The sequence below is a fragment of the Lutjanus erythropterus genome, chromosome 9, assembly GCF_056507025.1.
Source record: "Lutjanus erythropterus isolate fLutEry1 chromosome 9, fLutEry1.hap2, whole genome shotgun sequence".
NCBI classification, from domain to species: Eukaryota; Metazoa; Chordata; class Actinopteri; order Lutjaniformes; family Lutjanidae; genus Lutjanus; species Lutjanus erythropterus.
Window position 1 is genome coordinate 22,230,548 of NC_139325.1, and position 23,038 is coordinate 22,253,585.

Consider the following 23,038-nt stretch of genomic DNA (forward strand, 5'->3'; position numbering starts at 1 on the left):
CATCAGCCGAGCTGCTTTCAGCATCAAAAGACACCACGTCTAATTTGAAGAAGCACCTTGAGGTAACTTTCCTTTAACTTTTAGTAATTTTTTTTGTCATGCAAACGCTCTGTCATGATTCATCCTGTGGCTTCAGAGCAGCTATTTTGCCCCTCTGCAGTGGCTCCCTGTGGCTTTGACAAAAAATTAAATAGAAATAAATGGCAGTTCTTTTTTAACATTTTAATTTTCACTTATCATTTCTTTGGGCCTAAAGTGATTTTTACATTATCCAAATCCAAATGTGTAGCCTGTACAACAAATGATTTTTTAAAAATATTTTGTTAACGTGTGTGATAGCCTACAGAGCCTACCTATAAATTTGACTTGACTTGCAGGCTAGCTAATTAGTTCAGCTAAATTTCCAATCACTAACTAGCCACAAATCTGATCCATTTAGTCAACACATGATTCACGTTCAATGGATGTGTGTGGTGTGCATAAGCTCTTCTAAAGCTACTGTTTGTGGCCAAAACAGGCAATACCTGCTTTTATTTAGTAACATTAGTATTCTATGTGACATAATAGTAAAGGGATCTCAGTAATGAGGTGATTCTCAAAGGTAAGTGTTGACACAACACACAAATGGCTCAGCAAAATGATTTTGAGGTATTATAAAAGTATTCCAGATTATTTAGAATATGGTACTTAACTCGAGCAACTAATGGATTATGTTACAAATTTCATTTCAAGGCACGAATAGGAAGTAATCCTCCTAATGCTGTCTGCTGAAAGCGGAAAATACCTCTGTGATCATTGAAAGTCTGATTTTAAGGGTTCGGCCTGTGAGCATGATTTCTGTGATTTGTGTGATGTGACTTTGGTGAATTTGACCAAAAATCTGAACTATCACTTTAAAGGCCTACAGCAGCCATATAATACCAGCAAGAATCTAAGGTCCTCTGATCAGGGTTTGTCGGTTGTTCTTGGCTCCTACACTTTGGTTCTCCAGTTGGACTAATGACCTGTGGGACACTGCTGACAAAATCAGCTCAAGACCCATTTGTTTATACTAGTTTTATTTAACTTGTTCTGTTCATTTTGGTTTGTTTTTAATGCTTTACATCTGCTGCCTCTTATCTGCTCTTTTTTGTTTTGTTAGGTCTGCTCTTGAAAGGTGTTATATTATTTTAAAAGATGCACCATATGATGCTCTAAATGTACGTATTAAATGTTTTTGCACATGTTTATGAGTAGAGTCTATAGAATAGTCCCGTCCTGAGCTCCACAGTAACAAGTACAGTGCTCTCCTACAGTTTCTCACATAGTTTGACTGATTATCATCTCAGCGGTGAGGACAATGAAGACGATGTATGTGCGTAATTATGAGCCATATTAGAACTGAGCTTCAATCACTCACAGATGAATGAATTTAACTGACCCGGGAGTTGACCCTAGCACAGTCACGCAAGTACACACACATGTAACCCCCCACGCCGCCACACACACACACACACACACATATATACACTGCTCAAGGCGATGCAACAACTTAAATAAAAAGCAGCTTAAGAATGGTAGATCTATGGTTCAATCACTGCGATCTCCTCACAGATGAAGACACACAGGCGAGACCAACAGTAAAAAAAAAAGCATTTTAGCCCTCAAGGTTGTCTCACAGGCAAGGTGAGACCGTGCTCATTCTCAGGGTATGTGCTACCTGCCAAAAGCGCCACCAGTCAACGTCAGATACCAGACATTCTGCAAGATTATAATGCTGACCTCAACCCAAAACTGAACAGAACCATTTAAAACCTTATTCCTAAGCTTGAAGCTGAGAGCTCTAACTTTCTGTCTGTGCAGCGATGAGATGTCCACAGCAGAAATGGAGAGGAGAGGGTTCTCTGAAATCCTGGTGTTTATCTGAAGCATTGAAATCAATACAGCCTTGGGAAATGTGCCAGCTACCACAATGTATACCACAGGGCTCGTGCTTGATTTTTATGTGTTAGAAATGTGTAAACATGGTGAGAAATGTACTGCATTAATCTTACTGGTTCTTTGACTATAAGAGCTTGGACATGTGTGAGTTGAATTAACATATCTACAGTACAGAGCAGAGTACAGACATCTATAGGCACAGTGAATGTGTTTGTCTGTTTTCTGACAAGCTAGGCAGAAATATATTCATTGTGTTTAGGTTATGTCATGTTCCATCATTAGTGTTAATTGTTATTGGTTGAGAAGAAAATATAATTATTCATCCTTTAAAGCTTTGTCCTTTGCCTTTTTTTTCCCTGGATCTACACACTGTAATTAAGTTGTCACAATAATTGCATACAGGACCTTCAACCATGACTAACATAATACACAAACATAATCATTTTTAATCTTATTAAATCTCTATTGAAACATCTCGAAAACCCTTTTAATGTTACGTTAGTAGTTGGCAATTATTTTGACAATAGATTAAATTATTTTCAAGAAAAAATGTCCAACATTAGATGTCCATCTTCCTAAATGTGACACTTAACTGCTTTGTCTTGAGTGACATTATAGTAAGCAGATTATCTGCACGTTTATGACTGCTGATCAGACAAAAAAAAAGCTATTTGAAACAACGATGCACATAGACTGGGGTTTTTCAAAATCTGAGCCAGTGGTCCTCACCTCAGACAAAACTTGAAAAACCTCAGCTCATCATCAAGCCTCTGCAGAGGCCTGACAACAACCTGATCATTTGAATGAGGTGTGTTGGAGCAGAGAAACATCTAAAACATGCAGGGCAGAGGTACCTGAGGACCAGGGTTGAGAAACACTGTTCTAAGGCATTTATTAGTTTCTGACTCTGGGAAAGTGAGAAAATTCCCCAATACTGTATATCTGAACGATTACTTTCACCAAATCACACATATTTCTATTCAATATGATAACAAATGCAAGAACTATTTTATTGTTTTTTTTTATTTCCATTCAGTGAGCCTCCTCTGAAACAGTTTGAAACATTCGTTCATTCACAAGGGGACCCTCAGGGTTCATCTGCTTTGAGGTTGTGAAAATTGTATTTGTACATAACTAAAATAACTAAATAACTAAACTAAAATCACAACGTACACAAAAGTCTGTATACAAAACTATTTAAAAAGATATATTTTTTTGTCCTCACTCAAAAATAGTAGGCTGCTTAGTCATCCACACACCAGTGACAGCTCTGTGATAATGAATCATTATTATTCTTTTGGTGAGGATGAGTGTGTATAAGCCGACTCTGGTTGTTCAAAGAAAAAATATTACGCTTATAGTAGAAAAGAGACACTTATTATAAGTAAAGGTAGTAGTAAAGTTTTAGAATTAATCACTTATTCTTTTGGTGTGTGTGTGTGTGTGTGTGTGTGTGTGTGTGTGTGTGTGTGTGTGTGTGTGTGTGTGTGTGTGTGTGTGTGGAGACTCAGTTTTTCTTAGATGCAAGTAGTGGGGGCTCCAAGAAAAAATGTGGCGACCATTACCTCATAAAACCATTAGTAACTTAATGCTTCAATCAGTTTCTGTACAAAAATGTGTCATGGGTTCTTGTGTTTAATCCCTCATTAGAGTTAAACCAAAAACCCCAACAAACAATGTGATTATAACATTACACTGTAAACGTTACCATGTGTAACATGTGTGCAACACATTTGATAGGCCTCCCAATATGACAGCTTTAATGCTGCAACAGCTGGAAAGCACATTAACAGTGAGCTGCCTGCTTACCCCTGTGTCTGGATAGGTGGTCCAGCCCAGCTCTGAGGTAGACTCTGTTGTGTCCAGCAGCATCACTGATGGGAGAGGAAGCAGAGACAAAGGCAAGGTATGAAAACACAGACAAACAAAATGTGCAGCCTTTCCTTCCCTTCCCCCTGATGCTAATGAAAAGAAAAAAAGAAAAATGGTAAATTGTAAATGGTATTCATTTATATAATACTTTTCTTCTTCCAACCCCTCAAAGTGTTTCACACGCGTCAACATTCACTGATACAGTGATGGCAGAGGCTGCCATGCAAGGTGCCAAATGCTCATCAGAGGGAACAACTGTGTGTGTACTCATTCACACACACGCACACACACACACACACACACGTACACACACTCACTGACACACTGATGACACAGCCTCCAGGAGCACTCTGGGGTTCAGTATCTTGCTCAATGACCTCCACATGCACACTGGAGGAACTGACGATCTCATGATTTGTGAATGAGGCTGAGGCAATCCTTTAAAAAAATATGATACCAGTACTAGTATCCTTGAAGTAATACTGATACCAGTAGAGTATATGTCATTAGATACCCTTTTCTACTTCATTTAATACCCATCATGTGGATGGAAGCATTCCATTTTATGTGTTTATTTTTATTAAACACCAAAGGCGTGCAGGATAGTGAGACATCTTGGCCAAAGGGCTGGGAAGATACGCTTATCTTGCCATTTGATAATGTCACGATACTTAAGCACTGATTCAATATGTATTGAGATTCTTTAGCATTGCGATTCTACAAGTACTGCAATTAATTTGATATTGCGATTTATTTCAATTTTTGCTTCTTTCTTTAACATCTGACCATGAAGAAAGGTTGAGTCATTAACTTTAGAAACTGCATATAAAAGTAGTAACTAAAATACTTCTGTTACATTTAGATGTTCCTGCTCATCATGCTGGTGCTATAATAATAATAATAATGATAATAATGATAATAATGATAATAATGATAATAATGATAATAATAATAATAATAATAATAATAGAAAATATAAACAGAGATATATGCATGTTCCATCCTCTCCTGGCACACGATGTCTCCACCAAGTAGTGGAGGTACTTTTAGACCCACTGAGAAATCTGAGTTTGAGTTCTGACCCTTTGAGGTTGCCATAGCGCTTCAGTGTGGAGTGCTGAAGCCAGAAAAACAGATTGAGTCAGCAATGAGATGTCAGAAGCTTAGAAAACATATGAATGAAAAAACATGAGCATGTCGTTTTATGTTAAACATGTGAAGTAAAATGGATAATTTCCATTATCATGAAAATGGTAATTCCCATTCCTATTCGAGCTAACAGAATAAGCTCTATTATATATTTATATATTTAAAAACATATTCAGCAATCAAAAAAAATCAACTCAAAAATAGGAAAAAAAGAATCACAATCCGAAATAGAATACATATTTTTCAAGTGTCAGATACACTACAGATTGTATGGGTTGTATGGTAGATGCTGCAGTAGTGTGGTGAATTCAGGTTTCATTTGACTGGAGAAGTTTCAATACTACATAGTACTGTTTTTTTTTTCTGTCGATACCTTAAAGGTATTGAGCAGCAGTACTCAGCCCTAACGGACACTCCACTCTACCTCTCAGCCACAGCCGCCTCTGACTATGAAACAGAATTTTTAATGATGAGAGTCTCAAGGCTTGAATCACAGTCCGTGTGATTCTGTGTTGCCGTCAGGAGCTAAAACATGGATCTGCTGCCGCAGTGATGCTGAAGTTGAACTGAACTTTGTGAAGGAGGAGTTGTTAAAATCAAGCAGGCTTTTATCCCTTTGTTAGATACCACAAGTGGTTGCGGTCTACTGTCGGTGGAACAGGTCCAGGTTTTGTCCACATTTTTCTTTGATTTTCTCCCCCATGCAATAAAATCAGGGCGGGCTCCAGCTGTGTGCATCTGTCGAACCTCATAAGTGATTCTGAGTGATGATGCATTTTGGCACAAAGTTCTAGTGTTTAAAAAATTAAACTGATTGACCTGATGGGGCGCTGTGATTAAAGGTCAAATTTTCCAACTTTAAAAGGCCATAACAGTTACTGTCACATGTTATTCGAACTCAGCAGGCTGATGCATCTCGTAGTTTGGCCCGAAGAGACCCATCATTTTGTTGTGGGGGTACTATATGTTCATTGTTTTGTTTCAAGTTTTAATAGGCATTTGCTAGTTTTGATGTACAGTGAATATCGTGTCACTTTATTGTTGGAGTGTTGCCATAATTTGCTTTTAGGTTTAAGTGCTTTAAAAAGCAAGCTGGCAAAGAAATCACACACACAGATGCACGCACACACACAGAAAGTGACTTTAATGGTGAGTGCTGCGTGCTGACACATGGCAGCTTCCCACACAAAACTGAAGCCCTTGAATTTTCCATTAGTATTCCAAAACCGTGGTGGCTGCCGTTTCTTCAGTCTGGCACAGTCTGCACTCGTTTCTGCTGAGGAGACGCCGATTGAACGCCGGCCAGAGATTGTCATGCACACAGAGGTGGCAAAAACATCAGACTTTAGGTTTGGGATGCTCGCACAGATGGACTTAATGGAGGAAAACGCACAGTGCCTGATTTCATCTAGCACTACACTAATCACCTAAAGGGCTGCAGACACACACACACTCACACACACACAGCATTGTGGAGGGAAGCAGCCATCCGCTTCTGTTTACAAATAAATAATTCTTCTCATTGTTGTCATACAAATTTTATGCTTTCGTTTCCATTTCGTGTCACACAACCGCTCACCAGAGAAAAAGAGGCTTTCTCGTTTTCCCGTCCCTGACAGCCAGACAAAGAGCAACAGAGATACATTATCTACATAATCATCGCACACACAGGATGGGATTTGAAAAGGTATTCTGTCTCGCCAAAACACCAGTGACCCACTGAGATAGCTCAATTTTTTATTTCTCAGGTGTACTGGCTTGTGCACACATCTCTCTGCCTGTCTGCTTCTTCATAAATCAAATAAGAAACTGATATCATTTGTGGCTTATGACATAAATTCACCCGCTCATCTCCGTTCGGTGACTGTGCTGTAAACAGATTTTTTTAGGATTATACTCACAGATGGAGACCCTGCAAATCTGTCCGCCAATCCTTCATTTCCCTCGTCTTTTTTCTTCGTTTACAAGCCCCCCTCCCCAACCCTCGAGTCTGTCTCTCTGTTTTTACCCACTGGCTTGTCTTTATGTCAATCTCAGTAAATTCACACGTTTTTCATGGAAGTCCTCCAGGATTTGGAGTGATATGAATTGTATCAAGAAAAGAATACAAATGGACTGTGACAGCAGAGGCTTACACGCAGCCACAGGCATCAGGATAAATAGTTTTTGGTGCGGCGTATGTCTGGACAGCTTGGCGGCTGGAATTGCAGAGCTGATCAGGATAAAATCAGCTACAGGGAGAAGACTAAATCCTCCAAGCCAGGATGTCTAAAGCCTTTCAGAAGAATTCTGATTTCCAGCAGTGCCACACCTTTCATGCTTTGTTTGATGACCTTGAAGGGCCTAAACATCTAAAATAATGTTTTTTTTGTGTGTGAGTTGTCAAGTTTTGGAGATTTTGGCTGTAGAGTTGTCACTTGGGGTGTGGAGCTCAAAGTGAAAAAAAACCCCCAACACATTTGAAAAATGTGAGCAGTAACGTCTTTTGCAGAGATCATGACCAGGTCACTCAAGATAATCCACAGACTTTGTTGTGAGCAGTTCCAGGAGCTATTTTCTTTCTACCAAACTACAACTACACCAACCAATTGTATCACCGCACAAGAGGAAGCGTGCATCTACTCAAGGATGAGAGGCTTGTGACAGCACAGGATGGAAACATTAATGGCGTCCTCTAGAGATGCACTGACTATGGCCAATTCCATTTTTCTTTCTTTCTAAGACCTTTAATTAACAGCACAAACATTTTTGCAAATAAACATCCATAATAAATTATTGACTACAAGAGTTCAAAATAATGTTGCACCATAACTACAGGATATTAATAAGATTGTGGAATGATCTCATGTAATCTCATGGGGAAGCAGATGTAATCAAAATGGAGACGAATGTGGTGCAACTTGATGCAGTAATGCTTTGCAGTGAGCAAAAACAAAAGGAGGAGGCTTAACCAGTCTGGATGAGAAAATGTTTGGGGAGATGTGGTTAACCTGGGTACTTTAGTCTTCACAGGGAGAGAAGTTTGCGAGCTAACGTTAGTCCTGAAAGACTAAACGTTGTTTAGTAACAGCTGCTGAGCTGCGGACTTGTCTTTCTTCTCTTGATCCTGTTCTTGGAGTCTATCACTTATCTTACACATGCTACATGTGTGTGTGCAGCTGTGTCCAGTGCTGTTGCCTGTCACTGTTTGTGTAGCTGTGCGCATGATGTGAGCCATCATCTGGTGCAAATCTGACCGGCACAGAATGGGATATCTGACAATGGTCAGATATCCAACGGCCAGGAGATTCAGGTACTAACTTCTGAAAAAACTGAGAAAATTACAATTGCATCTCTTGTAGACACCATTAATGTTTACAACCTGTGGTGTCACAAGCATGAGCCTCTCTTCCATGAGTAGATGCTTCCTTCCCATTTCTTCCCCCAAAAAAAGAAATAAAATAGTTCCTTTGTTAAACTGCTCGCAATGAAGTCTGCTGATTATCATGTGTAACCAGATCATGATTTCTGTAAAAAAAAAAAGAAAAAGAAAAAAAGACATTGACGTTGAGGGTTTTTTCTTTTTCTTTTTTTTTCTGTTTTGAAGCACCACACAACAAGTGCCATTTAGTTCTATTATATTTGTGAGAGGGCAGACATCTCTACGGCTGATATCTCCTAAACTCACAACAAACTATTGAGATGGAAAAACAACAATACAGACTTGGGGGTGAACTGTTTCTTTAAGGACGGCTATAATCTTCCATTTTTATTGAAACTGTTTTAGAAAAGGTGTTCATGTAACTTTATGATCATGTTTGAGGGTATAGTTTAGTGAACTATATTGCCTTACAGAGGTATTTCTATTATTTAGCATACCCTGTTTAAAAAAAAATGGGGTGGACACAATAATAGAAGCAGCTGTCATTGTGGGGGATGATTATGACTTTTGACCATTGATTAGTTTTCCAAGTTCTGTATGTCTTGCCAAGAATCGTCCTTCTTTTGTCAACATAAATCTGTATGTCTTATTGTCAACATCATTACATGTATAAACATGTCATGCATGAAATGCATGCACTCACATATGTATTCTGACCTCATTAAGCAGCATCCTATTTATATCAGATAAGAACAACACACACACATGCACACAAATGCTGCAAATGTGTCATCACAAATTCAATTAACCCTCTGCTCTAGGGCAGAGTCATGCATAAATAATATATAGCCAACTATTTTGACATGAATATTTATGCCTCTACTATTTAGCTTCTTGTCATGGGGCCTTTGGGGACCTCAGGTCCTGACGTTGCCCCCGCTCTTTCCACGACAAACCTGTACATGAGGATTACATGGAGGGGCGTTCAAAGAGCTTCATGCATGTCTCATTGCGTGACATTAGCATGTTGAATAATTCACCGCGGCATCCTCAGATAAATGTAGAGTGCCGTGTCACACACACCTTAGACCAAGGATTAGCTCAAGATGAGACTAGATCTTAAGTGTGTGTGTGTGTGTGTGTGTGTGTGTGTGTGTGTGTGTGTGTATGTGTGTGACAAAGTTGAACAAAGGAGAGGGACGTTTGCTGGCAGGTCCACTTGGCAGTAAAAGCCCCTTTATTTAACTCTCACAGCATCTCTGTTATTGGTCCATCTGCAGGCCAAGACACTCAAAGTTTGTCCCTGACAGTTTGGAGAAGCGCTGAGTCTGCAATCTGAGACCTGAGTGCTGCTTAATGCACGCCGTCTCTCACGTCTTCCTGCTTTTACTCACTCTGCTCGATACCTTTTCCCTCTTTTTCTACCTCCATCCTGTCCCTTGTCCCTTTCATCTCTTGCTGCATGTGTGTATTATTCATCTAAAAAGTGACAGCAGGGTGGGCCTCTCTGTACGTTAAATAAGGAGATACGCTGCGCTCCATTATTGATGCCAGATCTGCTGTTTGTTTGGGAAGAGCTTTGATAGAGAAAGGAGGGAGACAATAGAATGAAAAAGGCAGGATTATGAGGCAGGATGATAGGATTGTGTTCGTGCATATGAATGTACTTCTTTCACTCTCTTCCCCCTCCTCTTTTTGTCTGTGGCGTGGGTGTAAACGCACTTTCCTGTTGTGCAGAGGTGACCTGCATTAGCTCATGACTGTCCCCTCTGCCACTCGAGTGTTTCACTTCAGCTGAGTGACCCTCTCTCCACTCTCTCCATCCATTCCTCTTTGCCCAACACTTTGCCTGTCTGTGTGGCCATGCGTGCACCGACACTCTCCAGCGCTAAGTGTAGTGCTGTTGTTCACGTTACGCCTCTTTGAAGGCATATGTATGCTACTTTGCTGCGCATTTTCCAGGCAATAGAGCCCCCCCGACACCCAGCAAAGAATTCTGGTGTTAATATTAACGCAGGCTGGAAGGGTGTGAGTGTGTGAGTGTGTAATGTGGCTTTAACACCACCTGCAAAGAGCATGCAGAGTCAAACAGAACTTGCAGGTAAGAGTAAGTTTCACACATTCTCACAAAAAAATCTCACAGCGCCTGCCTGTGAGCCTCTCGGCAGTGGTCAGGTTGTGTTTTGTCTTTTGTCCACTCATCCACCCATCCATCTCCTACACCCATTCTTTATACGCTCCAGATGCTCCCACCCACAGACAGTCAGTCAAGGACAAGTCCTCCACCAAACCGTCATTACAAACAACCACAGCGAGAGAGTGATACGCCAAGACAGAGAGGAGGAGTGAGGAAGGAGGGGGATTAACGCGATTCCAGAAATAAGCATGCACATGTCAAAGGGAGTTATCAAAACTTCTGCGGCGGTTAAGCTGAATGAAAGTGCAGCTGCAACAAACAGCACTTAAAGCCGCGTTAGATGACAGAGCAATGTCTGCAGCGAGCTGCTGAACAGGCAGCAACAAGCACAGGTAGGAGGACACTTCACAAGAACTGACTCTTATCCTTGATTACAAGACCTTTGCAAAGATAAGAGTGGCTAGATTATCATCTGGAGGACGGTTCTTGGTAACTACATCTTCAAGGAGTGGTTCGACATTTTGGGAAATATACTAGTTATGCTAGAAAAGAACTGGTTTGTGTGGCCTGCTGCCATACCTCTTTTTTTCTGATCAGCTACACTCAAAGGTGGAGTTAAACTAAAGTAAAAAAAAATATGGGGATGAAACATAGGGTACAACAGACAGACATTCTCAGACAGTCACTTGTGGAAGGCATTCCAGTTGTAAATATGAAAAGAGCCAAAAAAGTTGAAACCCAGCTCACTCTCAACCTCCACATGCCTGACAAATCATGGCATGAAGTGGGTGTGAATATCAGATTGTTTTTTTTGGCAAGGTCGGTCCACTTTCACTCCCAACTCGTCAAATACCAACGCTTTGTCATGCCCCTCAGTGACTGGTACAGATACAAAAGGTGCTGTTAGCGACTGAAAGAGAACCACTGGCTTTCGACGTAGAATAAAGAGCCAGAAAGTCTGTGACTGAAGGAGGTGGTGTGGTTGGATGGGCCAAACTATCACGCGACTTTTACCCCAGAGATTGGTGTCATCATGACGTGCATTATGTGCAACAACTATCCATCCATCCATCCATCCTTTTTCCTTTAACCGCTTATTCCGGAAGGGTCGCGGGTTGCTGGAGTCTATCCCAGCTGACATTGGGCGAGAGGCGGGGTTCACCCTGGACAAGTCGGCAGTTCATCGCAGGGCTGACACAGAGACAGACAACCACTCACACTCACATTCACACCTACGGGCAATTTAGAGTCACCAGTTAACCTAGCATGCATGTCTTTGGACAGTGGGAGGAAGCCAGAGAACCCGGAGAGAACCCACGCAGACACGGGGAGAACATGCAAACTCCGCACAGAAAGGCCCTGACCCAGCAAGCCGGGGGATCGAACTCAGGACCTTCTTGCTGTGAGGCGGCAGTGCTAACCACTGCCGCCCGCAACAACTATAACCTCATAATTTATTTTTTATTTATATTCAACTGTGCACTACTGGCTGTTATTACAATAATTCTGTGCAATAATTCACCAGTGCAATACTGACTTCAAATTACAATAATTTACCAGTGCAATACATACACAATTGTTGTCTACACTATGATGCACATTTTTGTACATAATTCTTACATTTCATGTTTGTTATTTCTATTTAATCTTACACTTTCCATTTATTGTTGTTCTTATATTAATGTAAGAATAAGGGATGTATATATTATTGTGTTGTATATACTTTGTAATTATTGTCTTATTATAATTTTTGTATATTGTAGTATAGTGTATATATTTTTACATGCTTCTTATTGTCTGTTTTCTATTCTTATAATTTCTCCATGCTTGATATTTTTCTATTCTTGAATGGGAGCCCCTGTAAGGTGACCAATTTCCCACTTGGGATCAATAAAGTAATCCTGATTCTGATTCTGACTTTCAGGTTGTGACTTTCTTCATTGATGTCATGTGACTTACGTAACATTATGGCATTATTTTAACCAAAACATGTTGTTTTCCTAAGCCTACCCATGTAGTTTTGGTGCCTAAGCCTACCCGAAACGTGATCGTTAATCACATGGTAAACAGGCTTTCTGGCAGCGTCTCATACAGCTGCTAGAGGGTACCTCACGCATAAGTTTGAGATGCCAAAAGGCATGGCAAAGACATAAGAATTGTTGGAAAAGTACATAACAAACTAATTGTACATTCAATAGTATCAAAAGCTGTCAAAGAAATTATCTAAGTGAGCATTCAAGACCTCAGGTCAGTTCAGTCCTGATCTGACATTTACCCTGCAGCACAACAAATCCAGACTGTGTTCAGTGGGTTATTTTTTTAAGGTCAAATTTATTGTGGCATGTATAACCATACAAAGCAAAAATAAACAGTCAGATTCAGTCTCTGCATTTAACCTATCCAAGTATTAGGAGCAGCTATTGTGCAGAGACCAGTGACCAGTTCTAGGTCTACGCCAGCAACTTGGTCAGGGGTACTAACTGGAGATCTGACCTAGCATAAATGCTTTTGATAGTGGGGAAACTGGAGCACATATGCAGGCGCATGGCAAACTCCAGACAGAAAGGCTGTGTCTGAACCGGGATTTGAACTGGGCCACATTCCAGCTTTTAAAAATGAAAAAAGAAAAAGAAATTACCCTATTACGTGTGCCTAGGATTTTTGCTGTCGTATCAGAATAGGTATTGTTCATTGTTTTTAATACTAATATTGTAAGTAAAATTCTACTATCATGACAATGACGCAACAAGCAGTTCAGAGGAGGTCGGAGGAGGAGGAGATCGATGCCACTCTCATATCTGTTAGTTGAAAAGAAAGCAACAGCCAGCTGTCGGTCAGCTTAGCTTAGCATAAAGGGAGAAAATGGGGGGGAAACAGCTTTGTCAGCCTTGCTCTGTCCAAAAGTAAGTAAAGCTGCCTACTATCACCTCTAAGCTCACAAATTAATGGGCTACATATTGCTTGGCAGTGCAACATGGAGGCATCTGTGAACAACAGCCCACAGCCTCTGTAGATATAAACAGCTCATTCTAAGGAAGCAAAAACACAATAATTCCTATTTTCAGGTGATTAAACACTAATGACATACTTATGAATGTTATATTTAATTTCTGCCATATTTTGCAAATGCATCCCTATAAATCTTACACACTGGACCTTTAATTAGTGAGTTTTAGAGGTGCCGGTAGGTGGATTTTGTTACAGAGCCAAGCCAGCTGTTTTGTTCTGTTTCCAGCTGTTTATGCTGGAAACTGCATCTGCAAGAATGTGAATACGAGTATTTCCCAAAGTATTGAACAGTTCATTCAGGTACTCCTACGCTTCACTCTCCTCTTCTTCAATCAGAGGATTTCAAAATAGTTTGAACACATTTTGGGTGTGTATTTTAAGCCAGAAAGGCTTGGATTAGTCATGAAAGAAGCAGTCAGGACAGAATTTAATGAGACCCAATAAACGTTGTTGGCCAAAAATCTTGTGGAAAAATACTCTCAATGGTGCTACAGCAGAACAGTTGGTCCCTCCCTCTGCTAAAATGTTCATCCATCAGAAGAAATCAAGACTTAACCATGAGAGACAGAACCTGCTACAAACATATTTTCATCACCGTCTCCACCCTCAACAGCCACTAAGAAGGAATGTAAATCTGAGGAGCGATCGGTTTACTGTAATCTCATTGTGTCATTTATGAACAGTGAAGCCTTCAACAATCAAACTTTGCTCTCGCCCTCTTCACTCGATGCCAACACGCAAACTGCCAAGTGCAGCTTTAATGTGAAATTCAAAACTGCAAACTACATTCCAGCGTGTCACAGCGGTCCATACCATGCGTTCATCTTTCACTTACATTTTGGCTCTAACTCACTGGCTGTCTGCACAGGCGTATTATCTGTGACTCTATCTGCAATGACACTGAGTGACTCGAAGCAGAGAGTCTTGGCTCGCAGCCGCCCAAGGCCCTCAACCCCTCATATCACAAATGGCAGATATGTGATTCATTTGAGGAAAAGTGGCCTAATGTCATTACAGAGCTCTCAACAGCCACAGAAAATTATGTTGCTTTTGAAAAAGGGATGCAAAAACACAGCTAAAAATAACGCCTGGTCACAGTTAAGTGTTGCTGTGTCAATGATGGGGATGCTGCGTCCTCCACTTCCCACCAGCATGTGATGTCTCTCTTTTTTGCAGCTCGGCGCTCATGCGGGCGGGAGGGACGAGGACAGGAAGCTTTTCGGGGCTGATGGAGGCATCCGTCCTGCTGCACTCCCACTGTGACGAGCACGCCATTTATTTTCTTATCACACTTTCTCTAATTTATCATGTCCTCAAAAGGCAGATTATTACACCCAGGATAAGGATAGTAATCAGTCTAATTAATACTCAGTTAAAGCCTGGCGGCAAGAGACAGCGGGGAAGGCGCCCCGATGACCTTTACGTGAGAATGTAAACATGGTCTGGTACGTTTCTTTGTTATGTAAAGATAACCAGAAGCGGGTAACAAATTTTAATCCTTTCATTAATTTTAAGTTCCAGTATTACAGAGTGTTATCAGCAAGTCCTGCATTCAAAAGCTAATTTATGTAAAAGTACAGAGGTTTTGGCAGCAAGATGAACATAGTGAATCAAAGTAAAAGCACTCAGTATTCTGAAAAATGGTCCCTGTGACTGATATATTATACATTTATTAGGGATGCATAATATCAGCAGTATATGCCAATGATTAATTATTTAGCACTTAATCACTGTTAAGAATTTAAACAATTAAAAATGAATGAATTTAACTTTTCAGGTAGCTTGAAAAAAGAGTATTATTTTAATAGATATTGCAATATGATTCACAATTAGCAAATATGCGTTCTTACATCTGGAGGCCATGGCATCTCTGCAGCACTACAGTACTTTCTAGCTTTATTTATTATAATACTGTCATGCATTTTCCCTTTATCAAAAAATTGCAGCTTCTGTGATCTGAATACTGCACTTGGCCTAATTGCAATTTCAATAATATTTAAATTAACTGTGCAGCCTTATATTTTATAACCTCACTGTGTGTATGTGTTTTTTTAAAGTCAATCTTAATCTGATGGGTAAATATCACTTTTTAAATCTAGGTAGAGGAGTAAAATGTGTAATATTCCCCTCTGAAAACCTATAAAGTATTGTGAAAGAGAAACAGAAGAAGAACTACAATATCTGCCTTTTCACGTGACAGGATTTTTATACAGGAAAACTAATTTTACATCTTAATCAGTTTTGTTACTGGTAAACACTTTAGTCTGCAGTTTGTGCAGCCTGTTGCCTTTTGACCAAAATCAGGTTAGCTTGCCTTTTCAGGTTATGACATAAGTTTCACTAATGATAGAAGGTTAATTTCTGGATGTGCACGGCTCAGTGAGCATCACTGCAGTTCCACTCATCCATGACGGAAAGAGCTGGAGGGGCATCAGGTGTGCCTCCTGCGCAGGCCTCTCCTTCACTGTGGCGGGTTAATCCAATGCGAACACGCAATCCTCGACACAGATCCAACAATTTAGAGGCCCGCCATGTGGCTTCACATCAGTACCGCCTCACATCAACAATGCATGTGGGCGAACGCCGCATCAACACTTACAACGGGAGCATGTGAGAGTGACAAATCAAAAGCCCTGTCACTCACACGCTCTGGAGTTTGTCTGCATGCAAAGAGGCAGCAAACTCGCTTTTATACTATTCACAGCGAGAAATTAAGGCTAAAAATGACACATCTATCTTCTTTTTGGTTTATGGAGTGAAAACAAACAAGAGAAAGGATTGTTAGATATACTTCAAAAGCAGGAGACAGACAATAAACAAAAGAAACAGACAGACAGTAAACATATCAGTTAGCCAGTCGGTCCAGACAGACACGTCATCTACTGCGATCAAAGCCAAGGCAGACGCCAAATCCTCTCTCCGTGACATAACTAAATGTTTCAATTTATGTGGATTTATATGGACGTCCATGCTATTGGGTTAATACTGTATTACGAAGAGCTCTATTTCAATTACACAAACAGAGTCAGTAGGCCAGTAACACTATGCAGCCTCTCTCTGTCCCTCTCTGTCATTCTGTCTCATCTTAGTCCAGGCCATCTGTTACGGACACAGCTCACATAATGTGGCATGAGGCTGACATATAAGTTACCTCTGTTACAGACTATTACTGACACACACCTCGCAGTAAACTAAGGCCGTGGGGAGATGAGCGTGAACAGGTGCAGCTCTTTCCAGATCCTTTGAAAGTAATTGCGTGCTGACGGCTGAAACCCTCTCATGTCTTGGGGGGACAGGATGCAGGAGCTGGAGCTATGTATAGGCAGATGCCAGAGCATGCACGCACCTATAAGAAAACACACTCACACACACACACATAAAGGGAGTTTGAGTCATCAAATCATCGTCAGGTTTCTTGAGTCGGCCCACTCTGATGTGACAGAACACTTCATAGATGGAGTCTCACTTAACTAACAGCCTCTCAGACAGTCTGTCTCTTTATTACTGAGTCGCTCACTCACTCTGGCACTTTTAAAGACATTTAATATTTCCATTAATACGGAGAAAGTGTGGAGAGTTAAGAGCACAGCAGAAAAAGAGATAGTCTGGATTATTTAAAGTTGCAGGTATAAGGTACTCGGTCAGCACGTCCCCGGTTTGGAGGAGCAGCAGGAGTACCGGCGTAGGAAGCTGAGCAATGTACTGCTGTGGACAGGATCAATAGCAAAATCCAAACTAATTTTTAAAAACACAGAAGTCACACACTAACCAAACAAGGCAGAAGTAGACCAGCAACTCCTGTGTTCTGCAAGATAGAATTACTGTTCTTTCAAAAGGAGTCTGGTTGCATTTGAGAAAGCTTTTTTTTATATAATGGAGATTTCCCATCGGAAAAGGCTGTCAGACGGCAAGGTGAAGTGGAGAAAATATTGTAATATGGAGTAGAGAGCATATTGCTTAGCTTCCTACTCCAGGACTCCTGCTGCTTCTTCAAGCAGGTAGCGCCTCGACTGCCATCTACTAAAGGTAAGTCGCTGAGTATTAGAGGTATCACAATTCTCCAGATCCACGATTCAATTTGACTTTCAATTTTAAGGCTACGATACGATTCAGTTTTTCAGTTTAGACATGTTTTTGAGCACTGATGCTGCCATTGCTGCTATTGAATCTTGATTTGTAAAGATCAACAGATCATTGGTTTTGTGCCCTGACAACTGTCATTTACATTTTCAAATTCTTCATTAAAATGATTAAGATTAAAAGCCTATATGGTAACAAGCATGAACAGTTGGTAAGCTACACTGTGCCATGTTTTTTTTCCTCAAAAACAAGCTGCATGTAAGTAGTCTGGGGTGGAGAAAAAAAATACCAGGAGAATCATTGATTCTACCTTATATTTTGATGTGATTTCACTCCTTTCAATCAATTTTTGATCTGATATTGAAATTGTGGTACCCCTACTGACCACTGATAACTACATCATACAATCCCACTTCCAGAATTTCCAGCTGGCCCTTTAATTGAGGAGACAAGGGGTGCTGATAACGACACTAGAGAGGGGGCAGGGGTCTCTTTCTGTCACGTCCGTGAGATCATGAGTGACACTGGGGCAAAAGGGGGGGCAGGGGGTCGCCAGATACATACAGGCAGAGAGAAATGGGTTATGCAACTTATTATTCATTTGTCTGCCTGATTTCCATATTCTTTTGTTGCGGGAGCTTGATAGGCCCCGGCACGCACCTGGCACTTCCATGCCAACAAAGTCCTGTATGATGTGCTGCCACAGGGGCGCACACAAGCATCAGATGCACCCAGAAACAATACAGAGGACACAAAATAATGCAAACAGGGCGTGAGCAAGCGGGAAAGGTGGTAATTATTCAGGGGGTCCCAAGCCTGAGGAGGAGCGCCAAAAATTGAGAATGAATCAGGCTTGCTCAAGGTTTCACAGAGATGTTTCAGTACAGTTTTTTCCTTCCTGATACAGATTCTGATACCTGAACTTTGTGTATCGACTGATACCAATTACCGATCCAATACCAGAGAGAACATGACTTTGTCATCCTGGGTTGCTGCTGGGATGTATCAGCGTCCTATTTTGGGATTAATAAATTACATAGTATTGGATTGATGCTTGGATTTGCTTGATGCAGATACCAGGATTTGAGGCAGTACCTGAGGAATTTTCCAGACCAAGCCACATTCATAGACAGCTGTTACAGAATCATACCAAGCAGGGCTTCAACTAATGATTATTATCATTGTCCATTACGCTTTCAGAGATTTGCTCAATTAATCAATTAGTTGTTTGGTCCATACATTTTTTAAAAAATTGAAAAAAATGGCAAAAAAATGGCAATCACTGTTTCCAAAAGCCCAAGATGAGGTCCTCAGATGTCTTTTTTTCCCACAACCCGAAGATATTCAGTATACTGTCACAGAGGGTTAAAGAAACCAAAAAATATTCTAGAATTGCAATGATTAATTGATTAATCAACTATTAAATCAACCAGCAACTATTTTGTTGATCAATTAATCATTTTGAGTCATTAAAAAATTTTCAAATGTGAATATTTTCTAGTTTCTTTAAACCTCTTTGACAGTAAACTGAGCATCTTTGGGGCTGTGCAAAAAAAACAAAACATTTGAGTACATCATCTTGAGGTCTGATCAACATTTTACATTTTGACATTTTATGGAATAAACAACTAATTGAATATTTGAGAAGATCATTACTAGATTAATTGATTATGAAAATACTCATTAATTGCAGCCCTAAAACATTTTTAAAAAAAAAATGACATTTTTTCTTAAAAATGGTTTCAATTAACAGAATAGTTGGCTGAAAAGTGGACTACAAAACAATTAACCAACTTATCATTGCAGCTCTGATATAGAACACACAATACTAACGCAGACATCAGCAGGAGGGAAAGGTGGTAATTATTCAGGGGGTCCCAAGCTGTAGGTGGAGCCCCCCCTGAAAAACTGAGATTGAATCAGACTTTTTCGAGGTGCTGCTGTGGCCACAGTTTCATACGTTGTCAAAGTGTCCAGCGTTCCCAGAGAGTCACATTCTTCTTAGAGAGCTACTACAGAAGCATACCAAGTGTCCATCCTGCACTTGTGGACTCATTCTGACTCATTCTGAGCACATGATGGGACTGAGCGCCGTGCAAACTCTCCATACCAGTAGAAACACACACACACACACACACACACACACACACACACACACACACACACACACACACACACACACACACACACACACTCACTCACTCACTCACGCATGCAACCACAGATATAATGTGTAAATAAATTAAAGCAAAAGTTTAGGTCTTACCTTCCTCAGCTGAATTAGGCTGGAGAAACAAACAGAGAGACAGAAAGACACTCCACATCTCCACTACAGAATGACACTGACAGAGAAGGAGGGAGGGAAAGAGGGAGATAGAGTGAGTGTGTGTGAAAGAGGGAGGGAGAGGGGGGTGAGACAGAGGGGGTGGAGTCTGTTTGCTCCCTTTATCTGAGAGAAGAGAGAGAGAGAGGGAGAGGATGGAGGAGGGAAGGGGGGGTGGATGGATGAATGGATGAGGGAAGGAGAAAAATATTTACAGAGCAGCACATACAATAAGTACACTGCCAACGGAGGAAGTAAACAAAACAGTGTTGTCAGAGAGACGAGGGGGAGATGAGAAAGAGTGAGAGTGGGAGAGTTTTTTTTTTAATTTGAGAGAGACAAAGACTGAGTGGAGAGTCAACAAGCAAGAGTGACAGAGGGAGAGGGAGGTGGAAAAATTAATAAACAAGTTTGCCTGGTCTCTAAAACAACTGTCTAGACATGTCTAACAAGCGCTGGTTCCAGCTCCCCTCCAACACATTTCGGCGAGGCCGGCCTGCCTGGCAGACTGTGCCTCAAACTGTGGCATCCCTCGCATGTCTGGACACTGTGCTAACTTGCATTTTTCAAGCTGTGGCATGTGAGAGTGCCCAACTTCTTTTCCCCCCTTTTTTTTCTATCTTGATCTCTCTGACTTCTACCTTTTATGGAAAATGAGTATAATTTAGACACATTTTTGGATGCTCTCCATCCTTCATGTGGCTCCCTCTTCCTAACACCCCCCTCCTCCTCCTCCTCCTCCTCAGACACACTACTCCTGGCTTTGCAGGATTGCTCATCCAGACAGTATCTCAACACACACACACACACACACACACACACACACACAGCTGAACACCCCTCTGGCCCGTGCACGCCACTCGCTGGTCAGAGTGTGGTACTGCAGCTTGTTGATGGGTTTTCATGCCCCAGTTCACTGCAGTGAGTAAGACTTCAGTAGACTCTTGCAGGGAGATGTTGCCCATTGGCTTGACACAGTTAGATGGCCCCATTCCCAGCCAGCCGGGGGCCCTTTACCCAGGGCTCTCTGCTCTGAGGGGCAGAGGTACTGAAGGTTAAGTGGGGAGGGAAACAGATCATAGCCCTCAAGTTATTAAAGGGGGAAATTAAAACTTCTTAATTTTCAATTTGGACATCAAGATCTTCTTCCATGTGCCAGCTTGTATAACATGTCTGTGTTTAGTAGAGCTAGACCAATATATCAGCTAGTCTGATACTGGCCAATCACAGCTAGACTCAAGTCTGTCTTTATCAGTTGGGAAATATATATATATAAGCTCTAGTGTTTTGTATGTTCTTTTAGAGATGAAACTGATTAATTGGTTAGTCAGTTGTCAGAATGTTAATTAAGTAAGATTTTAAGCACAAATGGCCACAAATTCAAGCCTCTCAAATGTGAATATTTTTGCCTTTCTTAATTGTCTGTCATAGTAAACCGAACAGTTTTTGCTTTCAGACAGAAAAGAAGATATTAACAAGTCACTGTACTCATCGTGAACATTTTTTCTATGTGGTGACAGTCGGTCCACAATGGAGGGAGGTAACTTTCTTTAAAACCAGATTCATACTCTTCAGAGTCATTACTCAGTCAAATCTGAACACACAGACATGATAGACATGTTTATAGATTCAGTGGTACTTACACTTTCCATTGTCCGTCGTGAATAAACATCCATAATGCTTACAAAAAGAAAAAAACATGTTTCTTATAACTTCAGAAAATGCCTAAGAATCATCAGGTTTTTAAGTTTTCTTCAGTTCAAAGTAATACATTGATAGTTGTCTGTACATCCACTCTTAGCTGGATAATTAAATGCTAATAGATCATTTGCATACTTTTAATGATGTCAGTTTGGAGCCAAATAGTCAAAACTGGAGCTCTTGTAACTTGCAGCTTACTAACAAATGTTAATTAACTCCATGGCTACATACTTCCTGTTTACACCCCTAAATAATTATGGGAAGATGAAGTATGATTATCCCCAAAATGGGAGTAAGATGAAGATTAGCTTGATAGCAGTGACAAAAAATTCGATAGTAACTATACCCCTACTTCACAACCACTTGTTAGCATTGGGGGGCAGTATCCAACTTTGAAAACCCTTGTTGTAAATAATTTAAGAGAGATCTGTAATCTGTAAATTTAGCAATAATAAAAATTCCTTTCTAAAGAATATAACGATTCACATGGGATTTGATTTTTCAATAACACTCCTAGAAGAACAGAAAAGATCTGTAATGTTAAAAGATTGTTTTCAGAGGAAATCCCCTTTGAGTTAAATATTCTTTTGCATCTCTACACGTGTCCTGGTTTGGCTTCTGAAGCTGTGTGACCCAAGAGGAAATGTGACATCATAACTCTTCCTCTCACACACACTCCTAAAAACGTCAACATGATTATGAATATATCTTTTTAAACCCAACTGTTCGGCAGCAGCAGCCGCAGAGAAAAACTGCACTCTGGTTTTCAATTCATGGCTTTATTTCAGTGTCTGAAGTGTTGGTTAGCTCTACAACGAATAACGGCACAGCTAACTGAGGTTTTGTCACAGTGCAGAAAAGGAAATGGAGTTACCACAGTGGAGAAGTGCATACCAGGCTAAATACCAGACAAACCTCTCACACTTTCACTTTAGCACAGACTGCAGTTACATAAAACATTCATGACGAGAAACTTGCTTTGACACACTGGAAAAAGACTGTTTATGCTCAAAATTCATGTCACACATTCCCTTAAAAGATGGAGAACTTTATTTCCTTTTTAGTCTCTCAAAGCAAGTGTCACTCATATTGTTACAGCAGGAGAACAGAGGTCATTATAACAGAAAGCAGTAAAGGTCACCTCTCATCTCACAAACACTCAACTTACTTCTCACCTCTTACTGCTGTTTAGCAACAAAGTGACTTTTACTGCAGTAAAAGTATTTGCAGAGTGCAACACAAACCAGTAGATGAAACAGGATTATGAAGAACAAATAACCATAACCACACACACCCGAGCCTATACAGTATATTTACATGTAACAGAGAGCCACACATAGCATAAGCAATCATTAGAAAGTAGCCCGACTGCCAAAGTGCAAATGAAAACACTACTAAGCTCAAACATTGAAAAGTGCTTCCTTAAAGGGACCGTTCACCCCATCACTACTAAACACTACTATAAAATGTCTAAAAATTGTGAAAA

At 40.5% G+C, this 23,038-nt stretch overlaps 1 protein-coding gene across 1 annotated transcript in view; it reads right to left on the bottom strand.

Annotated features, from left to right (window-relative positions):
• Positions 1-20,078, bottom strand: part of ephb6 (eph receptor B6) — a 63,950-nt gene extending 43,872 nt beyond the window's left edge. The window contains 4 exon segments of the mRNA XM_084726603.1: positions 3,730-3,794; positions 19,795-19,951; positions 19,954-20,016; positions 20,019-20,078. Of these exon segments, the coding sequence (XP_084582729.1) occupies positions 3,730-3,794; positions 19,795-19,951; positions 19,954-20,016; positions 20,019-20,078 (345 nt within the window).
• Between the last annotated feature and the right edge of the window lie 2,960 nt (positions 20,079-23,038).